Source organism: Ranitomeya imitator, chromosome 2 (assembly GCF_032444005.1).
Source record: "Ranitomeya imitator isolate aRanImi1 chromosome 2, aRanImi1.pri, whole genome shotgun sequence".
In the NCBI taxonomy this organism is placed as follows: domain Eukaryota; kingdom Metazoa; phylum Chordata; class Amphibia; order Anura; family Dendrobatidae; genus Ranitomeya; species Ranitomeya imitator.
Genome location: NC_091283.1, coordinates 157,148,460 through 157,175,261, shown reverse-complemented (window position 1 = coordinate 157,175,261; position 26,802 = coordinate 157,148,460). Strand labels below are relative to the sequence as shown.

The 26,802-nt window shown below is 47.8% G+C and overlaps 2 protein-coding genes across 3 annotated transcripts in view; one reads left to right on the top strand and one right to left on the bottom strand.

Annotated features, from left to right (window-relative positions):
• Positions 1 to 26,802, bottom strand: part of CFAP77 (cilia and flagella associated protein 77) — a 170,463-nt gene that overhangs the window by 113,935 nt on the left and 29,726 nt on the right. Inside the window, exon 1 of one of the 2 annotated variants that reach the window (XM_069747581.1) lies at positions 14,735 to 14,860. The exons of the other annotated variant lie outside the window; for it this stretch is intronic. Within the exon in view, the coding sequence (XP_069603682.1) occupies positions 14,735 to 14,797 (63 nt within the window). The 5' untranslated portion in view covers positions 14,798 to 14,860. Of the gene's footprint in view, positions 1 to 14,734; positions 14,861 to 26,802 lie in introns of those variants that run through there. 2 annotated transcript variants of the gene reach the window in all.
• TTF1 (transcription termination factor 1) overlaps positions 15,296 to 26,802 on the top strand; it is a 174,865-nt gene continuing 163,358 nt past the window's right edge. The window contains exons 1-4 of the mRNA XM_069747579.1: positions 15,296 to 15,343; positions 19,356 to 19,458; positions 19,713 to 19,980; positions 20,225 to 22,736. Of these exons, the coding sequence (XP_069603680.1) occupies positions 19,453 to 19,458; positions 19,713 to 19,980; positions 20,225 to 22,736 (2,786 nt within the window). The 5' untranslated portion in view covers positions 15,296 to 15,343; positions 19,356 to 19,452. The remainder of the gene's footprint in view (positions 15,344 to 19,355; positions 19,459 to 19,712; positions 19,981 to 20,224; positions 22,737 to 26,802) is intronic.

Genomic DNA, 26,802 nt, shown 5'->3' with positions numbered 1-26,802 from the left:
TGCACCAAAGTGAGATCATTTTGCTTCTCACCTCGGAGTACAAAACCAATATTAGTCATAATTATTAAGTATATTTTTCTCTTAGGAAACGCAGATTACAGCAAATCTCCCTGACATTTAGCTGCTGAGCGATCTCCATGCCAGAGACTGATCGGCCCAGAACGCTTCATCTGGAAATTTTCGCACAGGCAGCCTTTTTTTTCTTTCAGTTAGATAACTAAATAACCGGTCGTTATTAGTGACAGTTAATACCGACTAATTGCCAGAAACAGGAAAAAAAAGGGGGCAGCGCTAATTACCGTCACTGTCAGGAAAGAAATTAACGGAAGATATTACCGAGACAGGTCAGAGATAATAAGAAATATTGCAAGTCTGTTGCTAAAAATGGAGCTAAAAGGAAAATTCACTGACAACTATATCAGAAATCACATGCAGATTTAGCAGCTGGGGGACTCACTGGGAAAAAAATAAAATTATATTATATTAATATATATATATATATATATCTATATATATATATATATATATACACACACACATACATATACATACATACACCGTATATAACATTTCTAAGATTGTGACACAAAAATCAAATAAACAACCAAAAAATTGTAAAAAATATATAGAAATATTGGAGGATAAAATAAAAAAGGAGCATAAAAACACAATTAATTAAACTTTTATAAAAAAACAAAAAGGGTTTTTAATTGAAAAAAAATCCTTAAAAGAGTGAAAAGAACAGGATTGAAATATTATTATTATTATTATTATTATCATTATTAATAATAATAATAATAATAATTACTTGCCTGATAACCTCCCCTTCCCCTGATGCTATCCACCAGATTAGGTTTACTTTCCTACAATAGTCACATGACTTCTGCCCATGTGATCACCACAGCCAATCAATGGCATCAGTTGTCTTGTACCATCTATGCCATTGATTTTCAGTAGTCATGTGACCACTGCCACCAAGATTGGGACGGAATAGGGGAAGGGGGATATATCCAGCAAGTAATGGTTGTTTTATTATTACAATCTATTTATTCTCAAATCTTTAGCTGTCCTGAAAAATATAAATGAATGCAAAAAAAATGTTGAAAAAAATAATTACAAATTTAACAAAGCAAATACATTGAGGACTTTATAGAATCAATTAAAGATTATATAGACAAGATTAAAAATAAATGTCTACAGTAATAAAAATCTTAAAAATATAAAATGATAAAAATAAAATGTGTCAACTTTGCTCTGTAAAAAAGTAAAAATAAAAGCAAACTTAAAATATTCTGAAAAAAAAAAATTTAAATTAAACATTGAAGGAAAAAATTGCCATCTGTTGGATTAGCAGCTAGAAAAACTCTTTTAAAAACAGCAATTACAAGAAAGGACAAGAGGGGGATGGTGGCGAGGAAACAAGCGTAAAACCCAAATTGAACTTGTAAACCCCGGTAGGCCGCCGGACTCTTTGTTCTGCTAGGGAAAATTAACCTCGGCTTGTGCACCAGGTCCCCTGATTGATTATCATAGATATTTAAATACTGTAATCTCATTTTCAGCATGAGGGGAACGAGAACGTCAAAAAGAAGAGAAATAAAAAAAAAAAGATTGGGAAGGAAATAGAGAGGGGGAGATAGAATACATTATCTGACAAAGAGGCGACGCGCTGGCGGCTCACAGAGTCGATCTCAGATCCTTCCACATCACTGGAAAAGTTGATGAAGTTTAAATGAAGCAGAATTATGAGCTTGGGCCACTGAGTGGCGGCTGCCGGGGACTCGGCCTGGACTCATGTGCGGCTCTACAAAGTCATGGAGAAAAACCTAAATGGTGTAATCTTCAATCACATCTCACATCGGCGCTGACAAGGGGAAGGTAATGAGATAGACGGGATCATCCGTGTTAGTTAAGGGAATTAATCCCTCTTGTTGCTCTGCGATATCGGCTTTTGGGAGCTTGTGCAAGAAATCCTCCCCCCATCCAACCTATCTAAATGCTAACTAACTGTGAGTGCGGCCGGGCGCTGCGCTTCTCATGTTGTGCAGGCAGCGGTACAGAGGGGAATGGTGGGATATCGGTGGAGTGGACCAAGGAAGAAGAGGCGATTGCAGTGCAGAAGACCTTTCATGGCTCAGAAGTACGTTGGAGGCACATCAGTGGGGCATGAAATGGCTCTTCACCTACCCTAAAGTATGGATGTGTAGGGTTTGCAACACACAACACAAGCACCACTAAACCCAGTGGCACCATAAAAATACTTATGGCCTATCCTCAATACCAAGTTGGTGAGGCCCCAACAACCGGCAGCCCCAATGATCAATGTACCTATTGCGAAGAGCCGGATCACCACAATGTAGTGACCATTCTTCGGTACTAAAATAAGCCGAGCTGCAGCTCCCGGGAAAGAATATTGGCACAACACTTATCCACTCACCACACAAGTAGTCCTTGGCCACCGGATTAGGGCCTTGCAAACTGTCCTTTCAGCACCTCTTATGTAGGCAACACACCTGAAGGTTGGTGTTGTGCTGGTGCTACAAGTCAGAAGAAGCTGTGGGGATATCAGTAGTTAGGAGGAGGTGCATCGTGCCTTGACCTGGGGCCCTGCAGATAACCATCATGGCGCTAAACCAGGGTCCTGTGAATCTTAATGCGCCACTCAATTTAACTGCTTATTAATAGGGTGTGGGCCCCCCACTGATCTGATATTGATGATCTATCCCAAACACCTTTATTCTTGGCAAAAAGAAAAAGTTACCCAGAGCCTTGGATATTTAAAAAAAAAAAAAAAAAAAAAAAAACCCTTAATTAAAAGGGATTTTCTTACTTTCAGGAAAGTGGATCCCAAATACAGTAAAATACCTAAAAGAACTGTCATGGGTCTGGGTTCAATCCCTTAAGCCTGTGCTTTTGTGGCTGGCTTCTCCATCCCCAGAGATATAGCAGATACACCTTTTCTCCAGGTATTTAGTTTGTTATCCTTTCTTCAGTCTTTTTAGGGCAACATTTGTTTAAATGTACTTATTTGTCTGCATTATCACCTCTTGGTTGCAGCTTTTTATACTTTCCCCCTGCTGGTATTTCCTGCCGGTGATGGTCTCATGTGGATGTCCAGCTATACTGCTGTAGTTTAAGCCAGTTCAGTGAAAGACCAGCCAGGGTTTCTCTCTCAGCTGTTTATGTTCTTTTTCCTGCACCCATCTTCTGTTTCATTTCAGTAAGTAAGTAGCACATTCTCCAACAGTACGTACTTTATACTTTGTTTTGTATTTCATGGTTTATTTTACTCACTCTGGGATCTCTTTCTATTTCAGCACACTTTCCCTTTTGTAAGTAATTCACACTCTGCTCTGCCCTCCGGTTCTTTAGGAGGAACGAGACTCCCTCGACAGCCTTTCAGTCAGCATAGGTCGGAGTTGCCATTATCTAGCCTGTGGTTAGGTCTATCTCACCTCATGCAGGAATCACTAGGGACTGCCTGCAAGGTCAGGATATCTAGTTTGTACAGGAGTTGGCAGGGTCAGTTGCAGCTTTTAGTGTGTTACCCATTTTCCCTGAGTGAGTGGCTACACTATCATAAGAACAAACACAGCAGGTACTCGCCCTCCCCAGGTCCGGCATGGGCTTCCTGCTGCAGCTTGGGTCTTAGGGATTTGGCTGCAGCTGTGAAGTGTTTATTATTTTAGTTACTTACAGCATTTGGGGGTCTACTTACCTTAAAGTGGAAAATCCCTTTAATTCTCATAAACCATCACCAACAGGCTCTCCATGCATGTGCTGTGACATAGCGGCGACATGCAGCTGCGGAGCCAATCAGCCGGAGCGATCCAGGAAGCCGGGTTCCCTCTGCATGTTAGGCTACTTACAGACTTGCGTTTTTTGCAATCCGTCGTTTTGGGCAAAAAACGGATCCTGCAAATGTGCTCGCAGGATGCGTTTTTGCCCATAGACTTGTATTAGCGATGGATCACGACGGATGGCCATACGTCGCGTCCGTCGTGCAACGGATCCATTGTGTTTTGGCGGACCGTCGTCACAAAAAAAGTTCAATGTAATGTTTTTTTGTACGTTGCGTCCGCCATTTTCTACTGCGCATGCGCAGTCGGAACTTCGCCCCCCTCCTCCCCAGACTTCAGAATGGGCAGCGGATGCGTTGAAAAACTGCATCCGCTGCCCACGTCGTGCACAAATTTAACAACGTGCGTCGGTACGTCGGCCCGACACTTAGCGATGGACCCGTACCGACGCAAGTGTGAAAGTAGCCTAATTTGGTAAGGGCTATAGCTTGGCGAATAAGAGGGAACCCGAGCAAATTCACCCAACTCTAGTGGAGACGTCACCGTTCTATTGGCTGCAGCAGTCATATTGTTACTTCTCTGTTCAAAGTCACCTGAGTGCTGCAACCAATGCAACAGGGTGGTCTCCACTTTGTGCTCTGGAGCAGATCATGGATCACTACATCCAGATGGACGGCGGTAGGTGAGTAGCAATTCATCCTTTATTGATTGCAGGCCCTGAGAACAATTTCATTTTGCGAAGAGAACCCCTTAAAGGAAACCAGCTCACCACAACAGCTTTCTGATCAAAAAGGGTCCCATTAGCGGAATTTTCATGGGTCCCAGTGGTCAAACCCCCAGCAATTTCCAATCTATTACGCTGATCTGTATCATGCAATGAGGACCATCAGACTGACAGTTCTCAGCCCCAACATGCACAGAAATTGATCAAGGACCAGCATGCACCACTGTAGATGGTCCTGTCCTCCATGTCAGTGGATGTATGGTTCCTGCAGCCAAAGCACGGGCTCTATGAGGGACATGACCACGGGAAAGACCATTTGATGATCCTGCCCTAATCTCCCATATAAACCGCTCCGTCCACAAATGGTCAACCAAGCAGCAGAACCTGAGGAGGTGTCACATAATGCCTCTGGAGCCGTGACACCAGAAGTCAGGTGGGAGGAGCTTCTTCTAGCCTCCTGGGTGCAGGACACAAAGGAGCTGCCCGGATGATGAGCTCAGTGCTGCGCTACAGAGTTTCAGAGTCTCAGACGCTTTTCTCGCCAGCACCGAGCAGAATCATCCGCAGGGAAATTATTTATGATAAAAAAAAAAGTCTTAGATTAGATCCAACTGTGAACGTGTAGCACAGAGAACATGGAGGGATGGAGCGACAAAGCGGAGCGCCCATTCTCATAATTATCACACGGAGTGACCCAAAACCGCATTCATTAATCACGTTAATTATTAAGAAGCTTCAAATCTGCAAAATGTAAAATTCACAGACTGTACAAATCATCCTCATAGAACTCGTCCTCCCTCCAAGAAATAGCAAGAAGTTTATGTTATAGCAGACATTATACAAAGAAGATGCCCAGGTTATACCAGCTGTACATATATAATTATATACAGAAGATACCCAAGTTATACCAGCTGTACATATATAATTATATACAGAAGATACCCAAGTTATACCAGCTGTACATATATAATTATATACAGGAGATACCCAGGTTATACCAGCTGTACATATATAATTATATACAGAAGATACCCAAGTTATACCAGCTGTACATATATAATTATATACAGAAGATACCCAGGTTATACCAGCTGTACATATAATTCTATACAGGAGATGCCCAGGTTATACCAGCTGTACATATATAATTATATACAGAAGATGTCCAGGTTATACCAGCTGTACATATATAATTATATACAGAAGATACCCAAGTTATACCAGCTGTGCATATATAATTATATACAGGAGATGCCCAGATTCTACCAACTGTACATATATAATTATACACAGGAGATGTCCAGGTTATACCGGCTGTACATATATAATTATATACAGGAGATGCCCAGTTTATACAAGCTGTACATATATAATTATATAAAACAGGAATCCCAAATACATATTGTGAGATAGCGGGTCCCGGCGAATTTACCGCCAATGAACCCCGAACTCACATAATCCGCTCAAGAACATATCTTAGTTTAAGGAGAAACAACTGAGCATTGATGAACAATTAATAAACTTTATTCCAAAAACCAATAAAATCACAATAGGTCTCATATAACAGTATCATAGAGTAATATACACAGCGATGTAAGCTTAGAATATGCTGGCAAGTAGCCCCCATACACCTACTCCCCCAAAACCCTGCCCACCCCCCACAGAAAACCGAGGGAAAAGGAAGGTATGAGGCACATATGCTAGTAAAACATGCCCATAGACACAAATGTGTCCAACCTGCAACAAACCCAGCCCTATGCACTGTGTGGTATTATTCAATTAAACATTAATATTGTACCATATCCATGTAAATGAAAAACACAGTACCAGGGGTGTTCGGGTGCACAGGTAAATCAAGGCTTGAATGTGCCTCAACCTATAGATAGGTGCCTATGCGCACAACAGTCCCATCTATGCTGCAGCTATATATGGCATGTCTAAGGTCATAGTGACCAGCAAAAGGACAGTGTGAAAACACCGGCTTACCTAGTAGCAGGGCAGAGTGGGGGTGCAGTCAGGAGTCAGTGCAGTCATATATAATTATATACAGGCGATACCCAAGTTATACCAGCTGTGCATATATAATTATATACAGGAGATGCCCAGGTTATACCAGCTGTACATATATAATTATATACAGGAGTGCTCAGGTTATACCAGCTGTACATATATAACTATATAGAGGAGATGCCCATGTTATACTGGCTGTACATATTTAATCATACACAGGAGATGCCCAGGTTATACCGCCATGTTCAGGATCGCTGTATACACATTGTGCTACATGTCAGTGAATAACCCGTTACTTTTCTTATAAAAAACTAAACCCTGATCTACTGCTGCCGCCAAGTGGCCAACATATGTAGGCACAGCTTCTTGTAGAAGTGAACTGTGATAACATTTACAAAGCTTATTACAATACGATATAAACCAGAACATTTGTGTTCACTGATGGAAAGCAGAGATTGTGAAAATGGTGAGAAATGAAAACACAAAAGTGCATTAGAAGGTTCTAGGGCTTTCAGTACGCAATGATCAGTCTTCTTGATGCTGTGCATCACCAACAGCAATTAATTAGACCAGAATTGGAACTGAAGGTAACTGGATACAGTCACAGCAAACAAGGTTTGTTTGTTTGCACTCTCACCCCTATATTCCTCCACTTTCTTCTAACCCCCCCCAATCCCTACACATACTAAGGATCTGGCTATCTCCTCTATCCATCCTCAGAACATACAATCTTGTCTCCAAACACAGACAGCCCCCTCATGCTCTTCCTGCTCCCACCTACTAACACTTTCTTTGCTCCTCGTTACTGCAGGCGATATCTCTCCATATCCTGGTCCTCCTCACCTCATCCCTACAGTCACTTTTACCTCCCAACCACACTCTATCACAACTTTCCATAACCTTTCTAACCTTATCTCGATCCACCCGGCCCCCCGGTGCCACTAACAGGAGCTCTGTGGAACGCCGGCTCTGTCCACAGCAAACGTTCATACATCCATGATCTCTTCATTACTAATAAACTTTCCTTCCTCTGCATCACCAAAACCTTGCTCACCCCCTCTGACACAGCTGGTCCTGCTACGCTTCCTTATGGTGGATTCCACCTTTCCCACACCCCCGCCCCAGCAGCAAGCATGGCGGAGGAGCTGGTTTTCTTCTGTCAGATAATGTCTCCTTCACCAAAATTCCACTGCCTCCCTCCGTTACTCTCCCTTCTGTTGGAGGTGCACTCTGTGTGCATCTACTCCCTCTCCAACCAGCTGTCATTTATTGCCCCCCAGGGCCGGCCAGGGTCATTTGGATGTTTTGGGTTGTCGTTATAATTTAAAAAGAGAAAACACAGTAGTTTGTCAATAAATGGCTTCAGCCAACCACTAACGATGAGTGGACAAATACGTTTTGGTGTTAACATTCATATTCTCTGAAAAAAGGCCAAGAAAGCAAAAATTCTGCTGGGGTATGTAAACTTTTGAGCACAACTGTATATAACACCACAATAGTTGCAGCTCTCAAATCAGTCACCCCCCCTCACACACACACACACACACACACCAAAGCTCACACAATCAACAGGCAACCCAGGCACACCTGTCTGACTTAAGAACTGAAGCAGGCTTTCAGAGTGGCTGAGCGGAGATGGAAAAAATCCCACTCCAACGAGAACTTCATCACATTTAAACAGTCCCTCACTACTTTCAAGTCCACACTCATTGCAGCAAAACAAATATACTTCTCGTCTTTCATATCCTTCCTGTCTCACAACCCTAAACAGCTATTCTACACTTTCAATTTTCTCCTCCATCCACCAGCACCCACTCCCTCTAATATCATCTCAGCTGAAGACTTTGCCTCATTCTTCAAGCAGAAGATTGGTAACATCAGATAAAGCTTGGCCTACCTTCCCCACAGCCCCTCCCTATAACTACTCAGCCCTCTTAAACCCATCACTAAAAAATGGTGTCTTCTCTTCTTGCTTCAAACATGCTTCGATCACACTCATCCTCAAAAACCCTCCCTTGACCCATCCTCTGTGTCTAGCTATCGCCCCATATCATGTCTCACCTATGCCTTTTAAATACTGGAGCAACACATCCATGTTGAACAGTCCTCCCACATCTCCTCCCGCTCCCTCTATGATCGGTTACAATCTGGCTTCCAAACACAACATCCAACTAAAACTGCCCTGACTAAAGTCACCAATGACCTGCTAACCAAGAAAGCCAAGCGACACTACTCTGTCCTCCTCCTCCTGGACCTGTCCTCTGCCTTCGACACAGTGGACTATTCCCTCTTAGGCTGGGTTCACATTGCATTATTGGCAGTCCACTGACGGCATTCGTTACATAGCGACACTAACGCTATGTAACAGATCCGTTAGCGCACCCATTGACTGCCATTATGTAGCGCATCACAAACGCATGTCATAATCGGCATGCGCTAGTGATGTGCCGTCATTCTGTGACGGACCCTCAGACGCAGTCTGCAACGTTTTTGGGTTCGTCACCGCTAGTGCAGATAGAGCATCTGTGATAGCGTGATCGCATAAACGCGATCCTTTTTCGGCACTTGCGTTAGCGCAGTCTGTTAGTGTATTCGTTGAACGGACTGCACTAACACAATGTGAACCTAGCCTTACTACAGACCCTCTCATCTCTTGGCATCACAGACTTGGGTCTATCTTAGATGTTCTCATACCTAACAGACCAGTCATTCAGTGTCTCCCACTCAGAAACAACACCGCCTCACCATCTGGTCCCCTATCTGTCGGAGTCCCCCCAAGGTTCAGTTCTATGACCCCTGCTCTTTCTCATTTACGCCTTCAGCCTGGGACAGTTCATAGTCCCATGGCTTACAGTATCACCTGTATGCTGATGACACACAGAACTTCCTCTCTGGACCAGATATCACCTCCCTACTAACCAGAATCCCACAATGTCTGTCCGCTATTTCATCCTTCTTCTCTGCTAGACTTCTAAAACTACTCATTAACCAAGTATCTGCAAAAACTCTAGTGCATGCTAATCATCTCCCAGCTAGACTACTGCAACCTCCTGCTCTGTGGCCTCCCCTCTAACACTCTCGCACCCCTCCAATCTATCCTAAATTCTGCTGCCCGACTCATCCACCTTTCCCCCCGCTATTCCCCGGCCTCTCCCCTCTGTCAATCCCTTCACTGGCTCCCCATTACCCAGAGACTCCAGTTCAAAACCCTAACCATGACGTACAAAGCCATCCACAACTGGTCTCCTCCATACATCTGTGACCTCGTCTCCCGATACTTACCTGCACGCAACCTCCGATCCTCACAAGATCTCCTTCTCTACTCCCCTCTTATCTCCTCTTCCCACAATCGCATACAAGATTTCTCCCATGTGTCTCCCCTACTCTGGAACTCTCTACCACAACATATCAGAGTCTCGACTACCCTGGAAACCTTCAAAAAGAACCTGAAGACCTACCTCTTCCGACAAGCCTACAACCCGCAGTAACCACCGGTCCACCAAACCACTGCACGACCAGCTCTACCCTCACCTACTGTATCCTCACCCATCCCTTGTAGATTGTGAGCCTTCGCGGGCAGGGTCCTCTCTCCTCCTGTACCAGTTGTGACTTGTATTGTTCAAGATTATTGTACCTGTTTTTACTATGTATACCCCTCCTCACATGTAAAGCGCCATGGAATAAATGGGCTATAATAATAAAATAATACTGCGATTGGAAAGGTCCTACTGTTTATTGTACTGCTGGAAAGTAAACTCTAGTGGAATCTCCTGTGCAACTGTTTCTGGAGACCTTGTATCTGGTATCTATGAGACCGTCGCTACCGTAACACTGCGGTAAGTAAATCAGGTGCATTATTTGCTCTCCGCTGCTTTGTACATTTCTACAGGACCTGTTGCTACTTGTCAATGGGTGATCACTGACTAATCCTCCGTCCACTTCCTATCAGTGCTGTATTATGGCTATGTACACATTACCAAGCCCTGCGCCGCTTGACAACACTGCAAATAATAGAACCCCACCTTAAATTATGAGAGACAGCAATGGTGGGCAGTTAGGGAGCAGACTTCCATGACTACATGGTCTGGCATGTGCCCAAATGTAGACTACAAGGAGAAGAGTATTGGCCCTGAGAATCAGTGAGTTGAAGAGTTACAGTCACCCCCCTGTGTATAACCTTCAGCCCCTCGCCACCCCCCTTGTATAAATTTCAGCCCCTCGGCCCCCTCCCTATGTATAACCTTCAGCCCCTCTACTCCCATCCTCCCTTCCCATGTGTAACCTGCGGCACCCCGAGTCCCCCATGTGTAACCTTCGGCACTCCGAGTCCCCCATGTGCTACATCCGGCACCTCGAGTCCCCCATGTGTAACCTTTGGCACCCCGAGTTCCCATGTGTAACCTCTGGCACCCCGAGTCCCCCCATGTGTAACCTCTGGCACCCCGAGTCCCCCCATGTGTAACCTGCGGCACCTCGAGTTCCCCATGTATAACCTGCGGCACCTCGAGTTCCCCATGTGTAACCTGCGGCATCTCGAGTCCCCCATGTGTAACCTGCGGCACCTCGAGTCCCCCATGTGTAACCTCCGGCACCTCGAGTCCCCCATGTGTAACCTCCGGCACCTCGAGTCCCCCATGTGTAACCTCCGGCACCTCGAGTCCCCCATGTGTAACCTCCGGCACCTCGAGTCCCCCATGTGTAACCTGCGGCACCTCGAGTCCCCCATGTGTAACCTGCGGCACCTCGAGTTCCCCATGTGTAACCTGCGGCATCTCGAGTCCCCCATGTGTAACCTGCGGCACCTCAAGTCCCCCATGTGTAACCTCCGGCACCTCGAGTTCCCCATGTGTAACCTCCGGCACCTCGAGTCCCCCATGTGTAACCTCCGGCACCTCGAGTCCCCCATGTGTAACCTCCGGCACCTCGAGTCCCCCATGTGTATTATCTAGCCCCTTGCACCTCATCATACAGTCTGCCTTCACTAACGTGATAAAATGATTGGTGGTCAAGAACTCATTGACTCAGGAGAATGCAGGAAGATTTATCTAGATTCCTATAAATAACATCTGCTCTTATAAGAGCGGCCACAACAAGACAGCACATGCCATCAGCGAGCCCTTCATTTCCAGCACTATCCCCACAAATGACTGGCAGTCTATAGATGGTCAGGATACACAGTGCTGTGCTGCCCCCTGGTGCACATCAGCAGGACTACATGACATAATATCCAGATTCCATAGGTTACTGAACGAAAATATCCAGACACTCATGTACAGTGGCTATAAAAAGTGTACACGCCCCGGTTAAAATCGCAGATTTTTGTCATGTAAAAAATCCAACCAAAAAGACCCATTTCAGAACTTTTTTCCTCCTGATACACTGAAATCATTTTTTTGTGGGGGGAGGGGGGTAAGACTAAAATAATAAGGTTGTAGCATTAATGTGAGCACCATCTTATAATTGGGTCTGTGATTATGTTCAGAATCCACTAATCACATTTCCCTCATGTTACATAGTAGTCAGTGCATGGTCGTCGTCATTTACAGCAATCCTGATTAACCCCGGGAAAGTTTTGCTTTGTAGGATTTTCCTGACATTGTCTGGTCTGTAAACAGCTGATAACGCAGCAAAGGATCTCATTGTAGTATTATACATTTTTATAGCGCCATTTCTTCCATGGCGCTTTACATTGTACAGTAAGAAAAACCTCTGTGACAGGGTCACTGGCGCGGTGTGTGAAGGGAGATACGGGTCCCTGCGTATACTACAGTGATGTAGAGCCAGATTATTTTTTGCCTCCAGCACGCTAAGTGCTGAGAGGGTTAATCTTAAAATTACAATGGGCTGGTATTATGTGAGCCCCCATAGTGTGGGAGGGAGGGTGCTCACCGCATCCCCAACATCAGCATGTGTACTAGCAGGACCTGCGGTGAAGTCACGATCATGTGATCATCACATGGTCCTGGTTAAATACCTGGCTATGAGAGACAACACTCCCAGGTGGCTCCAGGAGGAGTGGAGGACATTGCTAGGTGTCGGAGGTGGAACCTGCAGAACAAGGACTCTGTTGCACTTGGTTTTGTTTTCCGATAAGCCAGGAAGGCTCTGCTTTTGTTTTCGTGGACCCTGCCTTGGTCTATGCTGATTTTAATAAACCAGCAGGTGTTTCACGATCCTAGTGTTCCTGTGTCTATCTGAAGAAGAAGCTAAGCGTGTCAACCCCTCACACGTCCATCACGTCTACAAAAAAGCAGTAAAAGTGTTATGTCTGATGGGATTGAGGTAGAACTTTTGGCCACAATTCCCAAAGATGCTAAGCCGACTACTGCGCATCACCAGAAGATCACCATCCTCACAGTGAGGCATGGTGGAGGCAGCATTGTGCGGTGGGGCTGTCTTTCAGCAGCTGGACCTGGAGCTTTGGGTCAAGGAGGAGGGAATTATGAACAGTCCAAATATCAAACAATTTTGTAACAAAACCTTCAGCCTCTGCTAAGAAGCTGAAAACGAATTTCACCTTTCAGCACGACGTCCCTATGTGACCACCAAATCACCAAAGGAATGGCTTCACCAGAAGAAGATGGAAGTCCTGCAATTGCCCAGATCTGAACCCAGCAGAAAATTTGTGGTGGCCTGAAGAGGGCGCTGTACACAGGAGATGCCCCTGCAATCTGACAGTTGTGGAGCTACTGCAGAAGCGGGCAATGATGGACCATTCCGAATGTGCTGCGCTGATAGACTCCGACCCAAAAAGACTGAATGCTGCCAGGAATTCACAGGGGACTGCAGTAAAGTATTAATGTAAGGGTGTGCAGATTTCTGCAACCACATTATTTTACTTCTTTCCCCCCAAAAAAGATTTCAGTTTGTCTTCCTCAGGGTTTGTACAGATTATGGGTGACACTGAAGGGGGAAAAGTTTGGAAATTATTCTTCTAGGCAGGATTTTTTTTTTACATGACAAAAATGTGGTATTGTAACCGGGGTGTGTAGACTTTCTATATCTAATGTCCTATCACAGTAGCACCCCCTGTGGACTGGACACCATGTAACGAACCCTCAGCTGTGAGCTAGAAGGTCCAGATGTGTTTCCAGTCTCTAAACAATTAATATTTCCATTCACTGACAGCAAGCGGAGACTTTCACAGATAAGAGTCAGATGTGTGACGGCCCCGAACACCGCGTACCTGAGCCATCACGTCACGCACATACGGCCACACGACAATCGTACTGCGATGTCGCGCCTGCAATGGAGTCTGTCAGATTTTGGTTGTGGGTCGGACATTACTTCTCCATTGTTTCCACAATAAACGCTTCATGTGACACTGACCGGTCAGGGCTCCAAACAGCAGCTGTAAGATCGTGGCAGGCACAGCCCCAGAGCACAGCCCCCACAGCACGGTCCCCACAGCACTGCACAGCCCAGCTCGGCCCCCACAGCACAGCACAGCCCCCACAGCACGGTCCCCACAGCACTGCACAGCCCAGCTCAGCCCCCACAGCACAGCACGGCCCCCACAGAACTGCACAGCCCAGCTCAGCCCCCACAGCACAGCACGGCCCCCACAGCACGGTCCCCACAGCACTGCACAGCCCGTACAGCACGGCCCCCACAGCACAGCTCGGCCCCCACAGCACTGCACGGCCCCCACAACACTGCACAGCCCCCACAACACTGCACAGCTCAGCCCCCACAGCACAGCACAGCACGGCCCCCACAGCACAGCTCGGCCCCCACAGCACAGCTCGGCCCCCACAGCACAGCTCGGCCCCCACAACACTGCACAGCCCCCACAGCACGGTCCCCACAGCACAGCACAGCTCGGCCTCCACAGCACAGCCCCCACAGCACAGCACGGCCCCCACAGCACAGCACGGCCCCCACAGCACAGCACGGCCCCCACAACACTGCACAGGCCCCACAGTACAGCTCGGCCCCCCCCAGCACTGCACAGCCCCCACAGCACTGCACAGCCCCCACAGCACAGCTCGGCCTCCACAGCACAGCTCGGCCTCCACAGCACAGCACGGCCCCCATAGTCTCCACGGCCCCTACAGTACAGCTCGGCCCCCACAGTACAGTACAGCCCCCACAGCACTGCGAAGCCCCCACAACACTGCACAGCCCCCACAGCACAGTACAGCCCCCACAGCACAGTACAGCCCCCACAGCACAGTACAGCACGGCACATAGTCCTCACCCTCTGCAGCAGCTGGTTGCTGCTCATGGACTCCCTCAGCACTCCGCACCTCGGCTCCTCCATCCTGGGTGTCGCCCCCCGCTCCGCACACTTACTTCGGTTGCCCAGACACAACTGTCCGCAGTCACTCCGGGACCGAACCATTACAACTCCCTGGGGGGGGCAGTCACGCAACTGACAATAATTGCATCCCTTCACGCGTCTTTAGATATAGAATTAACTCCAAAAACTCGACATGATGTCACTTACCCAATGCAGGGAGGTTTATGTTTCTAACAGGCCAGAAGTAAAGCAATGGTTCCCCTTTTTTCAGGATGGTTCGTTCCATTGTCATGGCGACAAGGCACTAACAGGAAGCGCCTTAAAATAGGCTCATACATATTAATCCCGGCTCCACGTACACTTTATTCGCGCTGCTTACAATGCACATTAGGCGGCATTTATCGTGTGCGGATTGTCACTCTGTGCGGTTGTAAAGTCTATTGAAAGGGAAAAAAGCATAGCCAATAGTGTATGGCGGTTGCCGGGGTAACCGCGCCGGAAGTCTGACTTGGAGACGTCACTTCCTCTTACGGCGTAAACACGTGTCGTCCTGTACGGAAGGAGCAGGTGGGTGGCTGCTGTGTGATGTCGGGGGGATATTAGGTGTGAGGAAAGGAGGCGACGTCCGGGGGCAGAGGCCATGGGTGTGACCACTCCTAAATTGTGGGAGCAACCCCCCGGCCCAGACACCTAAATAATGTCAGCCCCCAGACCAGACACCTAAATAATGTCAGCCCCCAGACCAACCACCTAAATAATGTCAGCCCCCCAGACCAGACACCTAAATAATGTCAGCCCCCCAGACCAGACACCTAAATAATGTCAGCCCCCAGACCAGACACCTAAATAATGTCAGCCCCTCCAGACCAGACACCTAAATAATGTCAGCCCCCCAGACCAGACACCTAAATAATGTCAGCCCCCCAGACCAGACATCTAAATAATGTCATCCCCCCAGACCAGACACCTAAATAATGTCAGCCCCCAGACCAACCACCTAAATAATGTCAGCCCCCAGACCAGACACCTAAATAATGTCAGCCCCCCAGACCAGACACCTAAATAATGTCAGCCCCCCAGACCAGACACCTAAATAATGTCAGCCCCCCAGACCAGACACCTAAATAATGTCATCCCCCCAGACCAGACACCTAAATAATGTCAGCCCCCAGACCAACCACCTAAATAATGTCAGCCCCCCAGACCAGACACCTAAATAATGTCAGCCCCCAGACCAGACACCTAAATAATGTCAGCCCCCCCAGACCAGACACCTAAATAATGTCAGCCCCCCAGACCAGACACCTAAATAATGTCAGCCCCCAGACCAGACACCTAAATAATGTCAGCCCCCCCAGACCAGACACCTAAATAATGTCAGCCCCCCAGACCAGACACCTAAATAATGTCAGCCCCCCAGACCAGACATCTAAATAATGTCATCCCCCCAGACCAGACACCTAAATAATGTCAGCCCCCAGACCAACCACCTAAATAATGTCAGCCCCCAGACCAACCACCTAAATAATGTCAGCCCCCAGACCAGACGCCTAAATAATGTCAGCCCCCAGACCAACCACCTAAATAATGTCAGCCCCCAGCCCAGACACCTAAATAATGTCAGCCCCCAGACCAACCACCTAAATAATGTCAGCCCCCCAGACCAGACACCTAAATAATGTCAGCCCCCCAGACCAGACACCTAAATAATGTCAGCCCCTCCAGACCAGACACCTAAATAATGTCAGCCCCCCAGACCAGACACCTAAATAATGTCAGCCCCCCAGACCAGACACCTAAATAATGTCAGCCCCCCAGACCAGACACCTAAATAATGTCAGCCCCCCAGACCAGACACCTAAATAATGTCAGCCCCCCAGACCAGACACCTAAATAATGTCAGCCCCCAGCCCAGACACCTAAATAATGTCAGCCCCCAGCCGAGACACCTAAATAATGTCAGCCCCCCAGACCAGACACCTAAATAATGTCAGCCCCCAGACACCTAAATAATGCCAGTTCCCCAGACCAGACACCTAAATAATGTCAGCCCCCCAGACCAGACACCTAAATAATGTCAGCCCCCCAGACCAGACACCTAAATAATGTCAGCCCCCCAGACCAGACACCTAAATAATGTCAGCCCCCCAGACCAGACACCTAAATAATGTCAGCCCCCAGACCAGACACCTAAATAATGTCAGCCCCCCAGACCAGACACCTAAATAATGTCAGCCCTCCAGACCAGACACCTAAATAATGTCAGCCTCCCAGACCAGACACCTAAATAATGTCAGCCCCCAGACCAGACACCTAAATAATGTCAGCCCCCCAGACCAGACACCTAAATAATGTCAGCCCCCCAGACCAGACACCTAAATAATGTCAGCCCCCCAGACCAGACACCTAAATAATGTCAGCCCCTCCAGACCAGACATCTAAATAATGTCAGCCCCCCAGACCAGACACCTAAATAATGTCAGCCCTCCAGACCAGACACCTAAATAATGTCAGCCCCCAGACCAGACACCTAAATAATGTCAGCCCCCCAGACCAGACACCTAAATAATGTCATCCCCCCAGACCAGACATCTAAATAATGTCAGCCCCCCAGACCAGACACCTAAATAATGTCAGCCCCTCCAGACCAGACATCTAAATAATGTCAGCCCCCCAGACCAGACACCTAAATAATGTCAGCCCCCCAGACCAGACACCTAAATAATGTCATCCCCCCAGACCAGACATCTAAATAATGTCAGCCCCCCAGACCAGACATCTAAATAATGTCAGCCCCCCAGACCAGACACCTAAATAATGTCAGCCCCCAGACCAGACACCTAAATAATGTCAGCCCCCCAGACCAGACATCTAAATAATGTCAGCCCCCCAGACCAGACACCTAAATAATGTCAGCCCCCCAGACCAGACACCTAAATAATGTCAGCCCCCCAGACCAGACACCTAAATAATGTCAGCCCCCCAGACCAGACACCTAAATAATGTCAGCCCCCCAGACCAGACACCTAAATAATGTCATCCCCCAGACCAGACATCTAAATAATGTCAGCCCCCCAGACCAGACATCTAAATAATGTCAGCCCCCCAGACCAGACACCTAAATAATGTCAGCCCCCAGACCAGACACCTAAATAATGTCAGCCCCCCAGACCAGACATCTAAATAATGTCAGCCCCCCAGACCAGACACCTAAATAATGTCAGCCCCCCAGACCAGACACCTAAATAATGTCAGCCCCCCAGACCAGACACCTAAATAATGTCAGCCCCCCAGACCAGACACCTAAATAATGTCAGCCCCCCAGACCAGACATCTAAATAATGTCAGCCCCCCAGACCAGACACCTAAATAATGTCAGCCCCTCCAGACCAGACATCTAAATAATGTCAGCCCCCCAGACCAGACACCTAAATAATGTCAGCCCCCCAGACCAGACACCTAAATAATGTCATCCCCCAGACCAGACATCTAAATAATGTCAGCCCCCCAGACCAGACACCTAAATAATGTCAGCCCCCCAGACCAGACACCTAAATAATGTCATCCCCCCAGACCAGACATCTAAATAATGTCATCCCCCCAGACCAGACATCTAAATAATGTCAGCCCCCCAGACCAGACATCTAAATAATGTCAGCCCCCCAGACCAGACACCTAAATAATGTCAGCCCCCCAGACCAGACACCTAAATAATGTCAGCCCCCCAGACCAGACATCTAAATAATGTCAGCCCCCCAGACCAGACACCTAAATAATGTCAGCCCCCCAGACCAGACACCTAAATAATGTCAGCCCCCCAGACCAGACACCTAAATAATGTCATCCCCCCAGACCAGACATCTAAATAATGTCAGCCCCCCAGACCAGACATCTAAATAATGTCAGCCCCCCAGACCAGACACCTAAATAATGTCAGCCCCCAGACCAGACACCTAAATAATGTCAGCCCCCAGACCAGACACCTAAATAATGTCATCCCCCAGACCAGCCACCTAAATAATGTCAGCCCCCCAGACCAGACATCTAAATAATGTCAGCCCCCCAGACCAGACACCTAAATAATGTCAGCCCCCCAGACCAGACACCTAAATAATGTCAGCCCCCAGACCAGACACCTAAATAATGTCAGCCCCCAGACCAGACACCTAAATAATGTCAGCCCCCAGCCCAGACACCTAAATAATGTCAGCCCCCAGACCAGACACCAAAATAATGTTAGCCCCCCGGCCAGACACCAAAATAATATCAGCCCCCCAGACCGGAGCAGTCTGACCGACTTGTGCCGGGAAAGGATGGCGCCGTGCACGACTGGCAGACAGGTTGCGATTACCAGCCTGTTGATGCTTAAGTACATTTTTTGTTCTTTGATAAGTCCCTGATACACCCTTGAATAATTCAGCTTACAGCAAACCTCTAAATCACCACTAGGATTTCAAACCGCAGAACAGAATCCTAAATTATGCAGCCCCTAGACCAGTACCCTAATTGTAGACCCCCAATTACATTCCCCGTATGAGACTAATTTGCTTCCCCTCTTCTCTCCCTGCTTCCTTTTCAGGTTTGTTTCCATGAATATCAGGATTCAGTGTGACAGTTGCCTGGTCCTGGAGAGGAGCCCATGAGCGAGGAGGGTGATACCAAACATTATCTATTGGATGAGGGTAATTTAATACTTGTCCAGTCTTAGATTAAATGAGAGGCAATTAGTGAGGTCAGGGGAACCTTGAGAGCCGCAGTCATTAAAAACTTATGGGAGTTCCTCTGATACAATCATACTTCTGGGCAGGACCAGGTTCCCCCTTATGGTTGTCATCCAGCTTTTCCAGGAACAGATATGACTAACAAGAATACGACATGAGATCATATATGTCCCTGTATTTATATTGCAGACGTGCCATGTTGTTTCCTTTTCTAGAGAACATCATACGTCATGTCTATGAACCTGGAAGAGAAGCTGAAGCCCCGGGTGAGGACCCCTCACCAAGACATTTCCAATCATGAACTTTCTGGTACTGAGAACCAGGTCGTAACTGGGAATAAATTAAAAAAGAAAAGGAAATTCACCAATTTCAATGTCATGTACATGGGCAGCAGCGATGCAGAAGGGACACCGAAGAGGGCAAAGTATGAGCAACACAGTGAAACAGAATCTGTCCCACAAGTCCCCAAGAGGAAAAAGAAGGGTAAGCATCACATCCCATAAGACTGCATATCATTACATGACTTGGACTCATTGACCAGTCAGATGGACTGGACCAGCTTCATGGAATACTGGGTCAGAACCAGTATGGCTCCTGTTTCTGTTACAGATTTCCACAACACCCTTGCTACTACATGTCTAATGCAGTGTTCCTCCGCAGTCCATTCTAAATAGTTTGCATATTTTAGCAATGAAAATATATATAGATCTTCTCATTTTCTTTCCAGGAGATGTCTACATTGAGGAACAGACAGACCAAGAAATTTATGGGAAGAAGAAGAAAAAGAAAACAAAAGAAGAATCCCATCAAGAGGCTGAGGACACAAGAGCAGATGAAAAAATAAAAAAATCCCATAAGCCCAAAGAGTCCAAGAGTGGTGGCAGTAGTGAAGAAGCTCCAGATAGTAAAATTGCGGAGTTAGATGGTCGATCAAGAAAGAAAAAGATGAAACAGAAGAAAGATCACGGAGAACGTCCTTTAGACGATGAACATGTGAATGAAAGTGAAGACCAAGCTGAAGATGGTTCAGTGCAGGAATTGCTGATTTCTGAGACCCAACATACAAGGAAGAAGAAAAAGAGAAAGGGTTGTGGTGGGCTCCAGGAAGATGCTTTCAGTGAGAAACTTTTCTCCCAATTAAAGAGGCCAAATGGTTCTGAGACCTTAGAGCAAGTGGAAGGTATAAACCATAATGAAAAAACAGTCAAGAAGAGAAGAAGCAAGCTTGATCATCACCAAGCGACTGTTGACATTGCAGTGGATGCCTCGTCCCCCTTTGATGGCTTCTGCATAGAGGCATCTTCATGTAGTGAACTTATTGCTATAGAACATGGGCTGAGTCAGAAGAAAAAGAAGAAATCTAAGAAAGGTCATGCGAATCATCCCATGGAAGGTTTAATTGAGGAATCAATGACTACCAGCACTGCAGATGCGAACAAGAAATCAGAAGGCCAAAGTGTGGACCATGCTGAAGCTCATGGTAAGAAAAAGAAGAAACAACATTGTGGGAAATATCTCTTAGATGATAGATTAGCGGAGGACTTGTGCATTGTGGATGCTGAAGATACAAAGAAAAAGACAAAGCGGACGGATGATGGAGATGAAGGCCTTAGGAAGCATAGTTTTACTGCAAACACAGAGCCACTAGCAGAGTCTGTAGAGAAGACTGAAGTACACATGAAAAAAAAGAAGAAATCGAAGAAAGATAGCAGGGAGCCTCACCAGGAGACTGATCTTATTGCAGATGATGTGTCCTCTGTTGGCCTGCAGAGTGAGAAACCTTCATATAATGAATTTCCTGTTACAGAAGATGGTGTGAGTCGAAAGAAAAAGAAGAAATCTAAGAAAGATCTTGTGAATCATCCCATGGAAGAATTAATGGAGGAATCAATGACTACCAGCACTGCAGATGTAAAGAAGACGAAGCGGAATGATGGTGGAGGTCTACAGGAAGATGGTTTCATTGAGGGATTTGTTTCTTCAAGAAAGTCTTCAGATTATCCAGAGCAAGTGGTCAAAAATACAGAGCAGGCAGAAAAACACATTAAAAAAAAGAAAAAAGAAAGAAAGGATGAATCAGACTGGGAGGTTGGTGACATCACAAAGGATGATGTGGCCTCTTGGATTGGTTTTCATCAAGACATTCCTGAAGAGATCAAAAAAGTCCGGAAAATTAAAGAACCAAAGAGTCTAGGTTTAGCTGAAGAGTCATTATATAGTGAACCTGTAAATATAATCGATAGATCAAGTGTCAAGAAGAAGAAAAAATCTAAGAAAGATTATCTATTAGATGATTGCTTAGTGGAAGAATCGACTCTTACTGCCCAACATATAAGTGAGAAGAAGACAAAGCGGGAACATGGTGGAGATGAAAGCCAAATACAACATAGACAAGAAGGCCAAAGTGTGGACCAGGCTGAGTTTCATTGTAAGAAAAAGAAGAAGAAACATGATGGAGATGAAGGCCATAGGAAAAATAGTTTTACTGCAACCACAGAGCCAGTAGCAGAGTGTCTAGACGAGGCTGAAGTACACATGATAAAAAAGAAGAAGCCGAAGAAAGATCGCAAGGAACCACACCAGGAGACTGATCTTACAGCGGATGTGTCCTCCTCTCTTGGCCTCCACAGTGAGGAACCTTCAATTGATGAATTCTCTGGTACAAAAGATGGTGCGAGTCAGAAGAAAAAGAAATCTACGAAACATAGCAAGGATCGTCTTTTTGAAGATAGTTTAGTAGAGGAATCGTCGACTCCCTGTGTCCAACATACAAGCGACAAGAGAGCAAAGTGGAAGGATGATGGACACGAAAGCCATAGGCACCATGGATTCACTGAAGAATTTGGTGCAAAAAAAAAGCATCAAAGTGGTTCTGAAAATAAAGAGCAAAGGGATGAAAATGAAGAGGTGGAAAAACCTATCAAGAAAAAGAAGAAAAAACAGAAGGATGAACCTCCCCAAGAGGTTGACGACATGACAGCGGATGAAGCGCTCTTCGCAATCGGCCTCTGCAGAGAGGAACCTTCAAGTAGCAAGTTCACTGGCACAGAAGATACGTCGAGGCGTTTAATAAAGGAAAAGTCTAATAGTCATCACTGGGAACGTTTTTTGGAAAATGGTTTAGTAGAAGAAGACACAGAACAAAGTCACAGGCCTCAATCTTCTGCTTCCTCACACGCTGGCCCGAATCCGGCTACACAAGACAAACAGCAGGCCAAACAAAATGAAGGGGAGAAGAGGTAAGTGATTTTAGAAGACCCTTGTACAATGCCAGCAAAAAAAATCTTTACACTTGCGAGGCAAAAAAAACCTTAAAATGTAAAATCCGCTTCATAATTTCACTTCTTAAAAGTACAGACAATGAGGGAGATAATCAAAAACTGTTTAATAGCAAAACTGGCTTGGTAATATGTGAATAATAATTAACCCCTCTCTGACCTTAGACGTACTATCCCGTCGAGGTGACCTGGGCCTATCTGACCCTCGACGGGATAGTACGTCATAGCGATCGGCCGCGTTCACGGGGGGGAGCGCGGCCGGTTGTCAGCTATCGCAGCTGACATCCGGCACTATGTACCAGGAGCGGTCACGGACCGCCCCCGGCACATTAACCCCCAACACACTGCGATCAAACATGATCGCAGTGTGCCGGCGGTATAGGGAAGCATCGCGCAGGGAGGGGGCTCCCTGCGGGCTTCCCTGAGACCCCTGGAGCAACGCGATGTGATCGCGTTGCTGCGAGGGTCTCTTACCTCCTCCTCCAGCAGGCCCGGATCCAAGATGGCCGCGGCATCCGGGTCCTGCAGGGAGGTGGCTTCACTGCGCCTGCTCAGATCAGGCTCCTGGAAGCCTCTATGAGTGCACGTCAGATCGCTGATCTGACACAGTGCACAGCAAACTGTTAGATCAGCGATCTTACACTATAACATGATGCCCCCCCTGGGGCAGTGTTATAGTGTAAAAAAAAAAAATATTCACATGTGTAAAAAAAAAAAGTGTAAAAAAAAAAAAAAATATTCTTCCTATAAATACATTTCTCCTTCGCCTCATTGGGGGACACAGGACCATGGGACACAGGACCATGGGTTATGCTGCTGTCACTAGGAGGCTGACACTAAGCTGAGACAAAAAAAAGGTTAGCTCCTCCCCTGCAGTATACACCCTCGTACTGGCTTCCAGACACCCAGTTCAAGCTTAGTGTCCGTAGGAGGCACACTGATTTTTAATCTCACGGATTTTTTCTTTTTAATCTATTCCGGACGAAGGGGGCGACGGATTCTTTCAGGGTCCGATCTCCCCCGAACCAACAACAGGCGAGCACGGGAGTTTCACCTCACCGTATCCTCTCTGCGACGTGGGAGCCACTGCCTGAGCTGTCCTTTTTTTGGGCGACGGTTTGTTTTTTTTTCCCTAAAAGGGCGCCGATCTCCCCACTCTATACAGACGAGCACTGGTGTTTTACCTCCAGTATCCTCCTCTGCAGCCAGGCCTTTTTATTGCCGGACATCTGCCCTGTCCACCAGGTTCTACCCTCGGCTGTACAGTGGCCCTATCCCCGTGGCGTCCGTGCAGACCACACTGCATCACCAATGTTCTGTGTGACTCAGGTGGTGGACGGTTCCTCTCCACCCCCCTGTCTGGGGCTGGTGGATGGAGGCTTCCCAACCCCTGCACCGTCCCAGCCATCCTAAGGCTCCTCTCACCTCCTCGGGGTAAGTGTCTCGTGGGGGATGGGGGGGGGTCGCCGGCGGTCCGGAAGGCTCCTCCTAACATGGCACATTGGGGGCTGTAGCGCAGTATCGGTGGGCTGAAGCGTCGGCACTTTGCGGCCGCGCGCCGGGCCGAGGCCGCAAATTTAGCCCCCGGCTTCGGCCTAGCCGCTGGTCGCTGCCGATAGGCTCCGCCCACTCCTGCGCATCATCGGCGGCGCCGCCCCCCGGTCCTTGGCGCTTCTCGCAGCCGCCGAGATCTCTCTCCTGATCTCGGCGGCCATCTTGGTCCTCACCGCAGCTCCAGCTCTGCCGCATCTCAGTGTCACAGCGCCCACGTGCAGCCAGTTTCCTATCTCAGGCTTCACAGTCCGGCTTCCCAGGACAGCGGGACACAGGACCGGGGTAAGGAGACATCGTCAGCTTCTCCTCTGCAGCGTCGCCCTCTGCTTCCCAGGCCAGTTTATAGCCCCTGTGGGCTTTTTTGCATTAGAATCATGTCGCAGTCTAGGTCTAAAAAATCCTCTAAGGTGCATACGACCTTTTTTTCTGCGTGTACCACCTGCCAGGCCCCACTTCCTAGGCCTCAAAGTTCTCCCCTCTGCTCTGCCTGCGATGCTCCATGTGCCCAGGAGCCCTCCACCGCCACCGACTCTGGCGTACCTAGTCCCCCACCGTGCGTCGCTTCACTCACGCAGTCCGTGGATTTTTTAGCCAACGCCATCAAATCCATTCAAAATCCTCCCGGGGAACGGGGTAATCCGTTACAGGCCTTAAGAGATCCCTCCATAGCAGGGGAATCGTCGGTCAGCAGGGGCCGCTCTCTCCATAAAGAGGCTCGGTCATCCCGAAAACGGATCCGCACTACCTCTCCTGAGCGCTCTCCTCGCCGCTCAGACTCTGGCGGCTCCACCTCTCGCTCACCCTCTTTGGGGGCTCACAGCGTTCACGACTCTGAACATGAGTCCGAGGTATCATTGGACCCGGAGGCTCCGGAGTTCAGAGCTACGGTTGACTCCCTCATTGTAGCAGTCAATCACGCACTTAAGGTGGATGATGACGCTAATTCCACTCCGGAACACGCGGTCTCTTTTACCAGATCCAAACGTTCCCACAAATCTTTTGCCTCTCATCCAGCCTTTCTGGATATAGTCAGGCGTCACAGGGAGCATCCAGATAAGCGTTTCACGGGTAAGAAGGACCTGGTATCGAAGTATCCCTTCTCAGCGGATCTCGTGAAAGACTGGACGGATCCCCCTTTAGTAGATCCGCCGGTCTCACGCCTAGCTTCTAAAACGCTTCTTTCAGTTCCGGAGGGCGCTTCAATTAAGAGTCCCACTGAACGCTAGCTAGACTCTCTAGCTCGTTCAGTGTATGAAGCCTCTGGCTCTTCCCTGTCCCCCTCCTTCGCCGCGGCTTGGGTGACCAAGGCTATGGTTTCCTGGGCGGATGCTCTAGCGAAATCCATTAATGAACAGGACCTCCCGTCTGAGATGGCAGACCTAGCCAAGCAGTTAGCCATGGCTAGCGATTACGTGATGTTCGCATCCCTCGACGCGGGTAATTGCGCAGCATCGGCGGCTTCCAACGCCATCGCTATCAGAAGGGCTCTTTGGCTCAGGGAGTGGCGCGCAGATTCCTCCTCTAAGAAATCTCTGATCTCCCTCCCTTTTCAAAGCGGGCGACTTTTCGGCGAAAAGCTTGACCAGCTTATTTCCGACGCCACAGGGGGAAAGAGCAAGTTCCTTCCCCAACAGAGGCCCAAGGCGGCTTTCCAGCGCCAGCCTTACTTTCGCTTTCGGCCTTTTCGTACCAGCCCAGTTTGGTCCAACCCCTCCGGTCTTCCCAGATCAGACCGTTCCGCCCGCACAGACAGAGACGCTCGTCCCTCCTTCAGGCCGAATCCTTCCTGGCGCGGGAAACCGAGGCAGCCCAGAACCCGAGGTTCCAGACCTCCCAGATTCCCGTCTCAATGACTCGGAAACGGTGCCAGTCGATACCATCAGAGTAGGCGGACGCCTACTCCTTTTTCAGCAAGCCTGGCTCTCCGTCGTGCACGACGAATGGGTCAGGGATCTGGTATCATCTGGCTACAAGATAGAGTTCTCCTCTCCTCCTCCAACTCGGTTTTTCCCCTCTCGTCTTCCCAGTTCGGCAGCTCAGTCTCGCGCTCTTCTTTGCGCCATTCACGCTCTCCGCCAGAGCGGGGTCATTGTTCCGGTCCCGGAACACGAGAGGTTCAAAGGTTTCTACTCAAACCTCTTCGTCGTGCGACCCATTTTGGATCTCAAACTCCTGAACAAGTGCGTAAGAGTCCGGCACTTCAGGATGGAATCCCTCAGATCGGTCATCTCTTCGAGGGGAATTCTTGGCCTCGATAGACATCAAGGATGCCTATCTTCACATCCCGATTTTCCCACCTCATCAAAGGTTCCTCCGCTTTGCCGTTATGGAGGACCACTTCCAGTTCACGGCCTTACCCTTCGGTCTTGCCACGGCGCCCAGGGTATTCACCAAGGTCATGGCGGCTGTCATGGCCATCCTTCATTCTCGAGGAGTCGTCGTGTTACCTTACTTAGACGATCTCCTCATAAAG